At 35.9% G+C, this 14,126-nt stretch overlaps 1 protein-coding gene across 1 annotated transcript in view; it reads left to right on the top strand.

Moving 5' to 3' along the window:
- Nucleotides 1-10,871: 10,871 nt before the first annotated feature.
- The window catches only part of STAP1 (signal transducing adaptor family member 1), a 28,584-nt gene continuing 25,329 nt past the window's right edge, over nt 10,872-14,126 (top strand). The window contains exon 1 of the mRNA XM_065914663.1: nt 10,872-11,047. Coding sequence (XP_065770735.1) covers nt 10,928-11,047 — 120 coding nt within the window. The 5' untranslated portion in view covers nt 10,872-10,927. The remainder of the gene's footprint in view (nt 11,048-14,126) is intronic.

Below are 14,126 nucleotides of genomic sequence, written 5' to 3'. Positions count from 1 at the left end.
GAGCAGAGGAACTGAATAGGCATTTTCTAAAGAAGTAATAAGATGACTAATAGATACATTAAAAGATGCTCAACATGAAAAGGGACCCCTCCAACATTGTTGGTGGAATGTAAACTGGTACAGCCACTATGGAGAACAGTATGGCGATTCCTTAAAAAACTAAAAAAAAAAAAAAACCTAAAATTAGAGCTACCATATGATCCAACAATCACTCTCTTGGGCACATATGTGGAGAAAGCCATAATTCAAAAGGATATGTGCACCCCATTGTTTATTGCAGCTCTGTTTACAATAGCCAAGACATGGAAGCAACCTAAATGTCCATCAAAAGAGGAACAGATAAAGAAGGTGTGGTACATATATATAATGCAATATTACTCAGTCTTTAAAAAGATGAAATAATGCCATTTGGATGGACCTGGAAATTATCATACTAAGTGAATTAAGTAAGAGAAAGACAAATATCTTATGATATCACATATACAGAATCTAAAAAAGAAAAAGATACAAATGAACTTATTTATGAAACAGAAACAGACTCACTTAGAAAGCTAACTTATGGTTACCAGAAGGGAAGAGGGGAGGGGGGAGGGATAGATTGGGATTTGGGGATTGACATGTACACATTGCTATATTTCAAATGGTAATCAATAAAGACCTACTGTATAGCACAGGGATGCTGCTCAATATTCTGTAGTAACTTAAATAAGAAAATAATTTGAAAAAGAATAGAAAAAAATTGCTCAACATCTCTAATTATCAGAGAAGTGCAAATCAAACCATAAAGAAAAGTCACTTCACATGTCAGTCAGATGGCTATTATCAAAAAGACAACAAATAACATGTGTTGGCTAATATATGGAGAAAAGGAAACACTTGTGCCCTGTTGGTGGCGCTGTAGATAAGTATAGCCACTATGAAAAACAATGCAAAGATAAATTTTAAATAGAAATATATGATTCAGCAATTCCATTGCTGTGTATTTAATCCAAGGAAAACAAAATTCAAAAAAACACATTCATAAATATTTATGCACCCCTATATTCATAGCAGCACTGTTTACAACAGCCAAGATTGGACACTGCCTAAGTGTCCATCAACAGATGAAGGAATTAAGAATACTATTGGATCATAAAAAAGAATAAAATCTTTCCATTTCTGACCACATGGATGGACCTAGAGAGTAATATGCTATGTGAAATAAGTCTGACAAGAGAAAGACAAATACTGTATGATTTCACTTTTATGTTTAGTCTAAGAAACAAAAGAACAAACTTAACAAGATCAAAACAGTTTAGATACAGAGAACAAACAGGTGGTTATAGGGGAGATGGGGGAGGCAAGAAATAGGTGAGGAAGATTAAGAGGTACAAACTTCCAGTTTCAAAATAAATGAGTCACGGATACGAAATGTATAGTGTAGGGAATATAGTCAATAACTATGTAATAAAATATATTACTTATTGAATAAATTCATTAATCAAGAGTTGAACAAATAATTTTTAAAAAATCTGTAATGTTTTAAACAAATGTTGTTACCAGAAAACTTTTTTTTTTTGTAGGAAAGAAGAAAAATCAGACAAGTCCGAGTTTCACTCTACTTCACTAATTCTGCCATAATGAACAAGTTAAACTGTAAGTTTCTCAATTCTCCTGTCTGTAAAATAGGAATAATGTTAACATTGTTGAAATCTGGATTAATTTGTTTTGAGATCTAGTTGAAATGCCTAAAACATAGCAAGAATTCAATAAATGATGTTACTGGTATTATTATGGTGCTTTTTAGACTTCGTCTAGCAGAAGTTTTGCCAACCAGAATATAATTTGGTCTCACACTTGAAATAGTTAATACACACAAGTATTTACTGAGTTTATACTGTATGGCAAGTTCTATCCTAAATGTTCTCCGTGCAATAACTTATTTAATTCTTAGAACATTCCTATGAGAAAAGACAGCTAATATTGACATTTTATAGTCAACAGAAATGGAACAGTCTTTAAGTAACTGCCGAAGATCACACTACCATTAAACAGCAGAGCTGGGCATGAACCCATGTGCGTAACTATATAAAACTATGTGAACAGAAATGAGATTAGTGATTACCAGAGGATGATGTCATGGGGGAAGAAGACACTGACCACAGAGAGTCAGGAAGGAAATTTTTGCAGTTTAGAAATAATAATTTATGTCTTGATTATAGTGGTGGTTACATGACTATATGTATTTTTCAGAACTCTTAAAAGTGTGTTCATTTTTAAAAGGGTGAACTTTGTTGTAAATTATACCTCAATTGGGGTTTCTCTGGTCGCTCAGTGGTAAAGAATCTGCCTGCAATCTCCCCTGGAGAAGGAAATGGCAACTCACTCCAGTATTCTTGCCTGGGAATTCTCATGGACAGAGGAGCCTGGCAGGCTACAGTCGCAAAAGAGTGGGACATGACTTAGCAACTAAATAATACCTCAATAAACTTAACTTGAAAAATTAAGAACATGAGAGAGAGAGACATACAAACCAAATGCAATGTGTGAGCTTTGATCAGAGTCTGGTTCAGATCAAAGAAGCTGATTAGAGCATTAAGCAACAGTGGAAAAGGAAAATATTGACCATTGTATGACCGAGAATTGTAAATTTTCTTAGATATTATAATACTATTGTTAATGTAAAAGAATGTCCTTATTCCATTTGTTAAGTATATTTACTTAGGTTTTTCTGACAAAATTATTTTGAGATTCAAAGATTATTAACTGGGCAGTTAATAAAATGTTATTAAAGTGAATTAAGTGTGCCTGCAATGTGCAGATAGATGGCAGCAACGTTCACCAAAAAAAAAAATAATAATAATAATAATAATAATGTTATACACTATGTCTTAAAGTCCTGCATTGAGCTGGTAATTTTAGAGTGCTGTATAAACTGATCCAGCATTAAGTTTCCTATGCTATTTTGGCACCAACTGTTTGATTCTTAGTTGCAATTATACTCTGTTATATATACATTGCTTCTCTTAACAAGAACATAACAAATCTTTATACTCTAGTCTCCATTTCTGTTGCCTCTAGTTTACTTCTGGACAATATAATTCCTTTCTCATAAAACAGAGCTTTTGTAATTTAAAACACTCATAGATTTTCAAAAATTTAATACAGTTCTGCATTATAATTTTAACCTTACAAAGACAAATTACTTTGATGGTACTAGGCAAAAATTTAAACAATGTACATTCATACTTGGGCTTCCTTGATGACTCAGACGGTAAAGAATCTGTTTGCAATTCTGGAGACCTGGGTTCAAACCCTCGGTTGGGAAGATCCCCTGGAGGACGGCATGCAACCCACTTCAATATTCCTGCCTGGAGAATCCCCATGGACAGAGAGGCCTGGTGGGCTACAGTCCATGGGGTCATGAAGAATGGGACAGGACTGAGCGACTGAGCACTGTTGGCATAAACGTGCTCTAGATACATTATCTGAATAGATCATGGGCTTCCCTGGTGGCTCAAAAGGTAAAGACTCTGCCTGCAACTCTAGGAGACCAAGGTTCCATCCCTGGGTTGGGAAGATCTCCTGGAGAAGGAAATGGCAACCCACTCCAGGATTCTTGCCTGGAAAATCCCATGGACAGAGGAGCCTGGTGGGTTACAATCCACCTGGTAGCAAAGAGTATGCACCACTGAGCAACTTTCACTTTCACTTTGAATAGATACATTATTTGAAAAATGCAGTTTATCAAATAGCATTACAGAATTTACCTGACTATATAAATACACACAAATAGAGAAAAAGTGCCCAAAAAGTTACGATACCCATCCAAACAGTGCTAATGGTATAGATAATGGAATAACATGTAATTTTTATACACACAAATAGAGAAAAAGTGCCCCAAAAGTTATGATACCCATCCAAACAGTGCTAATGGTATAGATAATGGAATAACATGTAATTTTCATTGTCTTTCTTTGTGCTTTTCGCTTTTGTCTAAGACTTATGTAAGTTTACCTATAGTTAGAAAAAATAAGAAATTATTTTAACTATGTATAGGAAATGATATATTTGTAAACTCAAGTGCCTAAAGAAATTTTAAACAACAAAATGCCAAAATTGTAGCTTGCTGGCAATACCTAACAGTAAGAGATTTACAAGCTGAAAGAAATAGAAAGATAAACTACAAGCAAAGTCGTGAGGCAGAAACCATGTGCTGTTGATATAGAGAAAATTTGTCAGACACTGAAAAACTGTTCATATTTGCAAAATAGAACTAAATTATAGAGCAACTCCAATGTTAGGATAACTTTTCTCTTATTCCTATAGACCTTGGAAAACTACTGATCTGGGATAAGTTACATAAATTCATTCTAGCTAATTTAGGCATTTGTCAGCTTACAGTATGGTTGGAAAGGATGGAAAAGTAATGTATTTTGGGCTTTTAGGAATGATTCCCAAACATACACTACAGAACTGAACCACGAAGAGTCAGTTGCATGAAGCAGTGAAAAATTGGGAAGTCTATGTTAATGCTTAGTCTCCAGAACCACACTGACACTGCATAATGAGAAAGTCACCATAATTATCAAACTGCCATATCAAGGAAGCCACCAGAAACAAGAAGCCTCCATGAGCAGGAAACATCCTTACTGCTTCTGGCTTCAGAAGCACACTGTACCTGCCCTGATCGTTATCAGAAAACCAGTGTTCCATGCCTTGACTATCAACACTCATGACACTGGTGATCAGACACTGAGACTTCTGATAACTTTGCCACAGAAAAATCAGATGCCTATACACCATGCTCACCTACAGAAAAGCTAAAGGACCGAGAAAGAATGAGTTCTGTCTCCCCTCCTCCTTGCCAATATTGAATGCAGGCCCTCTCTAGCTGCAAAGAAGACTGGGAAATGTAGTTTTTAACTTTTAAGCCTCTGCAGTAAAGAATGCCATACTAGCAGGGGTTGGAATGGATGTAAAGCACCAACCCATGGTTAACAAGTTTATTGAATTAAACCACTCTCAGAGCTACTAATGTCACTTCTATAGCAGTGATTCCTTACATTTTTTTTTCTTTCTGTCACAGAAGATCTAGTAGAAACCTTTTCTGAATAAAAATGACTCACTATGGCACAAAGTTTTCACCTAGTCATTAAAATTAAAACTGTTTCTGGTTAGAATTAACGCTGTGAAACATAAATGTATTCAGTTCACATATCTTCAAGATTTACTGCAATACACAGTGACACAAATGGCAATAAATTGTCAGTAAACATTAAGTAAAACAAGGGTCAGAAATTAGGAAGTACTAGAGAGGGATTGGAGACTCCTATTCAGATTGACCGACTGAATCAATTTCAATAAATTGGATAATACAGTATTTTAGAGACCCTTAAATATTGTAAAAATGTTCATTCATTCACTGTAATTGTATTATAACATAGATGACTTATAGATAACAAAGAATATTAAGATATTGGTTTTATATGAGTTAATCCATATACTTCACTCAAAGCTGTGGTGTTATATTTTTCATCTATCCTGATCTAAAGCAAATTCCTGTGATGAAGGTGCTGATGATGACTATACTAGTTGGATTTTGAATATTTTCAAGAATTTGATAATAATATAATTGTTATGTTTGTGCATGTGCTCAGTTGATCAGTTGTGTTCAACTCTTTGTGACCCCATTGACTGTAGCCTGCCAGGCTCCATGGTATTTTCCAGGCAACAATACTAGAGTGGGTTGCCTTCTTCAGGGGATCTTCCCAACTCAGGAATTGAACCTGTGTCTCTTGCATCTCCTGCAGTGGCAGGCGGATTCTTTACCAACTGTGCCACCTGGGAAGTTCATGACTGTTATACATAGCAACAAAAGAATCATGCATCAACCAATGTTTACACATATCAGAAAAAAAGAAATTCCTGTCACAGCGGAGGCTAAAAATTAGAATCATAATGCTTTCCTCAGCTGGAAAAATTTAATAAATGGTTACCACAATCTATAATACTTCTTATTGACCTTGACTTCAATACAATCCCTGTGTTTGAAAAACTCAGTTTCCTGTTGATGCAGAGGCTATGTGAGTAACTAAAATATAATGGAACAAATACTATAATAAAAAATTCATAAAATGCTATGGGAATGCAGGATGAGAGAGACAAATGTTCCTCTTGAGGATGGGGAAGGATTCAGAAAATCTTCACAACAAAGATATACTCAATCTGGGTCTTCAAGGGCAAGCAGGGAGTTGTATTAACAAGAGGGTAGAAGGGCACCAAAGCAAAGTGTACAGTGATTGGAAAAGTATGAGGAGTTGGGAAAGACCATGAGTATTAAGACAACTGGGAGTAAGCAAAGTTACTAGAAGAGAGAGTATTTTTAAGGAGCTGATTTTAAAGGGTTAGGGATGACCTTGTGATGTTTGAGCATTTTGTTTGTGCTCAATTAATATTTAGTGCCAATGAAAAAGATAAAAGAATGAATCTGGAAGGACTGAGAATTCATAAAATGTTTGAAGCAGGGAAATGACTGGCTTATACTGAATTTTAAATGGATCAGAGAGGCAGAGTGGAAAATAGGAAGCTGCTACAAAGAAGCCGGGGCTTCCCAGGTGGCGCTAGTGGTCAAGAATCTGAGTGCCTATGCAGGGACTTGGAGAAGACAATGGCAACCCACACCTGTACTCTTGCTTGAGAAATCCCATGGAGGGAGGAGCCTGGTTTGCTGCAGTCCATGGGGTCGCTAAGAGTCGGACGTGACTGAGTGACTTCACTTTCACTTTTCACTTTCCTGCTTTGGAGAAGGAAATGGCAACCCACTCCAGTGTTCTTGCCTGGAGAATCCCAGGGACGGGGGAGCCTGGTGGGCTGCCGTCTATGGGGTTGCACAGAGTCAGACACGACTGAAGCAACTTGGCATGCTTGCAGAAAGCAGCCTGTGCTCTTAAGGCAAGAAATGAGGAAGCTGTTATCCCAGAGAAGTGAACTGGTTTGTTCGTGGTCTGGAGCTGGTTAGCAGCAAAACTGGCTTCTCTCCCTCTGCCCCAACAGTTTTTCTTATTTACAAATTTATTATTCACCACTTAAAACTTGCAATATATGTAAGAGGATTTCTATTGTAATGGTGCAGTGGTATAATGATGTTGAAAGTCGTGGACAGGTCGAATTGGATAATAATATTTCAGCAGGATTTTTGCATTTGGTCAGTTTTAGGGGGATATAATTTGAGCATTGTTATATTAAGTATAAATTTTACTTGCAAGTTGGCAGAAGCTGTTGAACTGGGCTTTCTTTATTTTTTAAGTTAAGAAAGACATAATTAACTAGATGATTATTTCTCAAAAATTTTCCTATCTTTACATTTTTCTAGAGATATTCTTTCTCCCATGAAACTCTCTGGCCATAAGGCCAGTGACAACTTTTCTTCTATTCCAACCACTGATGATTACCAACATCCTGTCTCCTGACACTCTTCATTTCTCAGTTGACTCATCCCTCCTTTCACTTCCCCTCTGTATTATACCTACCAGCTGCCAAGAAGATGGATTAGGTCATTTGTCAAATTAGGCTTTCCTTTGCCACTCAAATCACTTCCTTAGCATACTGAAACTGAAAATTAATTATGGCTATGTCTTAAAAAATTTACCTAGACTTATATTTTATCATTTAAAGTTTGGGGTAGCAAGAAACAGGTCTCAATATAAAGGCAAAGCAGTAACTCTGAATCTCCATGTCCCAATTTCAGTTTCAAGCTGTTTTCATTTTCATAATGTATCTGAACACTCTTTAGTTTACTGATAATCAGTCTGTATTGCTCTACCTGAGAGGAACTTACTTGTAATTCTATGCAATTGCAATGAGTTTCTCTATAGAACTCCTTTCTCTATAGAACTCCTGTCACAATTAATCCTCAGACATTTCCTCTAGGTGCTCAGTCACCTGAGAACACTTTGTGGCCCAAAGGAACAAATGTCCCTTGTTCTTTGAAGCTGAATAATTCAGTTTCTCATTTCACTAGCAAAATTTTACTCAGACTATATATCAACTTTTTCTTAAACTTGAGTCAAACTTAACGGAAATCCAACCGCTCATATTTCCTTGGGCCTCCTGCCCAGATTCCCCTAGATCTCGACCTAGGAAATGCACTAGTGCCCCTAAGACTCCAAGTCTTGAATAAAAACAGCTCAAATAAAATTTTCAGGCTTATCACTTAAAAGCAATGAGATCCAGATAACAGGAGAACTCACTGTTCTGAGGAGTACTAAGAAGCCAGTCATGGAAGATTCCAGCTATCTTCTGGTGGGTTATTGCTTGTGAAAAATTGTTGCTGAACAATAAGATGCCAGGATTCTTGGCCTCCGGAGGAGACGAATTCAACCCGGGGCCAGAGATGAGCTGGATCGCTCAGAGCTTTTGTGTAGTAAAGTTTTATTAAAGTGTAAAGGAGATAGAGAAAGCGTCTGACATAGGCATCAGAAGGGAGCAGAAAGAGTACCCCCCTGCTAGTCTTTGGCTGGATGTTAGATAGTCACTAGCAGTCTGTTAATGAAAAGAAAGGAATGTCTTAAAACTCAGAATGGCACCAGGCCCCTCATCCATAAAATACATTTTGGGATAATCTTGGCACCAGATGATTCATCCCAGGCCATAAAACAATTGACTTGAGTCTTGTAGAAGGGTAGATTACCATACAAATAGTTTAATTTACATAGATTAGTGGAACAATATCTGAGTATAACATACTGGTTTGTCAAGCAGGTTCTGAGCCATTAGGCAGAACAACTTGAGGACCGAGTCTGGGGTAAATGCATGGCAAATTAACATAGCTTAAGACAAACATTTCCATAAGAAAAATGTATTGGTTAACTCAGGGTTTGAGAATAGTTAGCTTCAGGTGAAACCAGGTGTCATGGCAACACAGTATTTTAAGAGAAACCTTCTTTTAAATTTGTATAGAGAAGGAAAAAACTACTGCATTTGTTTCCTCCTGCCGCTTAAGAGAGAGAAAAATGTGTGACACTGGCTGCTTATTTCCTCTGTTTGGAGACCCCTGGCCTTCCTGCCTGTTACCCTCTCACTTGTATCTTGCCAACTATGCCATGCATGTGAATGAAAAAGTTAATCAATAGTACATCTAAGAAAGAAATGTAAAACTTTATTCAAGCCAACCTGAGGATTATAACCTTGGGAACAACCTTTCAGAAAGTTCTAAGGACTGTTCTGCTTTTTAGAGATCAAAACACCATTATATAAGTTTTTGAGACAAAGAGTTTTAGGTCAAAAACATATTGACAGTTTAACATGCCAGTACAAAGCAAGTGGTGGGTCATCACACCTCCTTACTAGATTGAGAAGGAAGGTTATCTCCCGGGGAGGCCTGATTAATGCACATACACAATACTGAACACACTGAATGGGAGAGAAGAAAGAGGCCCAAATGGGCAGAGAAAATTTTTAAGTTTAAATTTTTCTTGTCTGGCTATAAAACAGGAATTTTATTTCATCACACCTCATTTTGTAGACAATCTGATTCCTCACACCTATAGCTGAAGATCCAATAGAACCATACTGGTGGGGAAAACCACATGGTCTTTCCATTAGGAAAGGAGGCTCAGATTGGAGATTCCTGTATTGCTTTGACTGATGAGAATAGGCTAGTGTAACAGGGAAGAATGCTCAGGGCTGCATCTTAGACCTCAAGCAACTCTGTAATATTAAGGGTGAAATAGCAAATGGTGGAACCTCTCAAGACCCTTGCAAAACAAACCAGATTTCCTTCCTGTGTTCCTCTCTCCCATCATTTTTTGTACAGTGCTGTACCAAGTCCAGTCTCTCAAGGGCCATTTTCCACAAGCAAATACTGAATGCATTTGGGCCTCAGTGTAGCTCTATAAATCTTATTAGGTAGCCATACGCCATCTATGCATCATAGCATCAGTGATCCTCTGCTTAGAAAGCAAAAAAGAACAAAATATAAGCTTGAAAATTTACAGCTTTCTCTGCCAGACATATTTTGCCAAATATCCACCAGTAAACGACCAACTCAAAATATTGATTGACAAAAAAGTAAAAAATATCACATTCCCATAACTGCAGTTTACATTTAGTAAGCCATCAAAATGGGCATAGGATAAATAATTTAGCACCATTTTTCTAAAAATTTAAACAAAGTTCAGTTCTGAAATGCGGTCCTCCCTTGCTATCAGTAGGTGATTAGCTCCAGAACCCCCCCCAGATACCAAAATCCTTGAATGCTGAAGTTTCTTATATAAAATAGCAGAACATTTGCATATAACCTACAAAATCCTCTTGTATACTTTAAATCATCTCAGTTATTTATTATACTTAATACAATGTATGAAAATAGTTTTCAGAACATGGGAAATTCAAGTTTGGCCTTTTGGAAGTTTCTGAATTTTTTTTCTAAAATTTTCTATGTATAGTCAATTGAATCCATATAGAATCTGGATAGAAGACCAGCTGTACCTAAAACAGAAATAGTATTAATACAGTTATCTATGAAGTAATTTTTAATGAAGTGGAATTAATTCAAGTCATGTCTTCTAGGGATAAAAATGGGCAGCAACAAACAAAAAAGTTGGGAGAAAACAAATATGACCTTGATGTCTCCCCAAAAGTCTGTAATCTCCACGTCTGTCCCTTTCATCCTCTGGTGATATTACTTTTCTGTTTATTTTGCTATTGTAATTCTAAACACATGTAGTTTCCTGAGAGGTTACCCTCTCAAAGTTGGTCTACGCCTGTTCTTTCTTACCTCACAAAAAGTAAAGAAAAAAAAGTGTGCGTGTGTGTCCTATTGGTGGTTTAAACTCTTAGCTGGGACTTCCTCTTTGAACAGTTGCCCTTTCCTCTCACACAAGAGAGATCTCATTTTGTCTGAAACTGGATAAAGTTGAAACAAACCGCACACCAACGAGAGGGTATGATGGCTAAGAAGCCCCCGAAACCAGCCCCTCGCAGGATCTTCCAAGAAAGGTCAAAGATTACTGCTCTACCCTTGTATTTTGAAGGTTTTTTATTAGTTAAGCGGTCAGAATACCAGGTAAGTCCATAGATGATCATATTAAACTAGAAGCTTCTGTCTTAACATAAAATTTATTTTATGGTGACATGACGAAACAAGGGCCTTCTTGTTTCTGCTAGAATTGAACCTTCTTTCCCAAGGTAAGAAATATGATCCAAATTTGCATAATTTAAATACAACATATGGCTTGAACTCATATGTATGTATATATGAGTATTATGTATAATAATATAAGGTTCTAATGTTAAGTCACTAATGTAAAAAAAATTCCTGAATTTCCAAAAAATGTATTTAAATATCACAGAAGAGTTTAGCTTAGAACATAAAATGTTTGGTATATATTTTCTCTGCAATGTACTACTATGCTTCCACGATGACATGTACTATTAAGATAGAATTATACTATTCCTGAAATTAAAACTTCTGCTCCTCTTCTGTTTGATTGAAGTTTTCAAATAATGATCAAATAATTTTTTATGATAAACTTTTGAAAAAATTGGGACAATGATAAACTTGACAATGTTTAAGATTCTGTATAGTTAGTTATATGTTCTAAGACACTTTCAAGATAGTGATTTTAAAAGATGATACTTAGGAAAAAAAAAAGATGATACTTAGGGTGCTCTATGGGTAGGTGTACACTAAGCTACATAAATACATTCACTCTAAGAAAATTCACAAAGCACTCTGTATTTTTTTAAACATAAAAATGAAAACTTATGATTAAAATTAGTGCTTTTGAAATACTAATTGTGCATAACTTGAAATGAATAGGACATAAACACGGAAGTGTCTGTGACTAAAGAAAAAAGAAATAATTAACTTAGGTCAAATTTTATGAAATGTTAACATTAACTGAAGCTAGAAAAAAATTAGGTTTTTGAGAAATGCCTTAAGAAATATTTAATAATAAAAATATATTTTCTGAGGATTTATTAATGCTTATAGAAAATTTGTGTGTGTAAAAATATCTGTAGCAGCACACTCATATTTCTTGTATATATAATCAGATCATTTAATATTGGAAAGGAAAGCCATGGTAATTTGTATTGTTATGGTGTTAAGCATGAATTAGTAATATCTGTCAGTTACATGCCAGGAAAGGGGAGTTGGGAAAAAGAAATTTTTAGATTGTAATTTAAACTTGCCTATTTATTGAAATTTTTCCAAAGACTTTGTAATGACTGTTTCTGGTACTGGGTTCCCAATAGTGTTTAAAAAGAGCATTCCATTGGTCTGGATAGTAGAAAAAACAAGGATTTTGGAGTGTCAGCAAAACATGTTTTTACTTAATGATTTTGCCACTTATATTCTGTGATTTTATACAAGTTACTCAATTTCCTTGAGACTAAATTTCCTCAACTATAAAATGGAGAGAATATGACTATAAAATGGAGAGAATATGACTTACCTCTCAAGGTATAACGCCTGGGATACAGTCAGTGCTTAATCAATTCATTCATTTAAGCAGTGTTTATTTTGTGTTTCCTATGCACCAAACATCACACTCAGCTTCAGAGAATATGAATAAAATACAAAACCCCTACCTTTGTGAGGGTTAGGTTAGTCAGGAGTGATGACTCACTTACCCGAATGCCAGTCTAACTTTTCTTAGAAAGCATACTTTGAAATGGAAAGAATAAACTATAGGTGTAAATGTTTTGGAGGAAATTAACTTGTGCTTCCACTTGAATTCATAGCAAAGTATCTTTTACTTATGCATCAGAGAGAAGAGAGCAAACAAACGACAGTAATGTCTACTAACAAGGTGGTTTCAAGGATTAAAGGGATAACAAATATAAAACACCTGCCTCATACTAGAGATTAGATTCATTCTCCATTTTATTATCTATCACACTCTTATTAACATACTAAAATCAGTTTTTAATCGGCTCAAAGGAGGGCCATGGTGATAATTAGAGTGCTTGAAAACAGAAGCAATGAGAGAAAGTTAAGGAGATTACTGTGATTTCTAGGCAAGTGGCAGCAAAGTGCCAAGAAATTTTTGAAAGGGAGGTGAGCCAAAGGTGTATAGAAGGTCTTCTTTGACAGGGGCACTTTTACGAATTAAGGAGATTTGCCGTTAAGAAAATGTGCTAACATATACCATTTTAACCACAATTCCAAGAGGTCCATGGATCTGTTAGGTAGTTAGAATAGGGAAAAGGAGTCCAAAACGGCGGTGGCTAAAAGACAAGGAAGGGAAAAGCCAGCGAAAATAGAACAAAGGAAGGCCAAAGAAAAGTCCGAGGACCAGAGTGAGGACTTCAGGTAGAACAGCACTCCTGGCTGAGCCCAATTTGCATAGGGCAGGCCCAGGGGGAGGAAAAAAACATAAAAAGAGGAGCCAAAGGGCTCTCGAGGTCAAGAACCCATAAAAGTACCTAATTTTTACGGTGAAAATGTGGGAAAATTTACTTAGCCCACAACACTAGAATTCTGGATGATTAGATTTATTAGATAATAAAAGCCATTAGGTGATACAATGAGATACCCATTGCATCACAGCTTTTAGAAATGTGCAAAATTCTCACTTTTTTGGAACTATTTGAAAATAAGAGAGAGTTTGGGTAACATCTCACAGTTTCTTCAAACTGTGATGTGTTCAAATTAAAAACACTGTATGTAATATGTCTTCTTATTAGCCTGAACATAGAATATGACCATTGAAATAGCATCAAAGTAACATTTCTCTGACTAGTCCTCCAACTGCCACTAATTCATTTAGAAAAATTTTAGGGCTTGGCTGTGCTCTCAAAAAGTTCTCTATGCTAGTGCTTTCCAAGTTTTTAAAATGACACACTCCTTTCAAGAAAATATTTTGAACATAGATCTCTAACACAAGAATATTAATTTGTTTAGAAATTATGGTGTGCTCCTGTACTAAGTCCAAAAAATGACTGACTATATGCAAGGAAAGAAGAAAGATGAAATAAATGAAATATGAATAGATATTCTAAAAATTTCTTCCCCAGTGAGATCATCTTACCTGCTTCCAGGGTTTAGTGCCACACTTCGTAGACTACTATACAACATCCTTCCTTAACCAAAGAACGTTTATTCACTCACAAGAGGGAAAAAGGAAGGAGCTTTTTAT

The sequence above is a fragment of the Muntiacus reevesi genome, chromosome 22 (assembly GCF_963930625.1).
Source record: "Muntiacus reevesi chromosome 22, mMunRee1.1, whole genome shotgun sequence".
Taxonomy (NCBI): Eukaryota; Metazoa; Chordata; class Mammalia; order Artiodactyla; family Cervidae; genus Muntiacus; species Muntiacus reevesi.
This window is presented reverse-complemented; position numbering and strand designations above follow the sequence as displayed.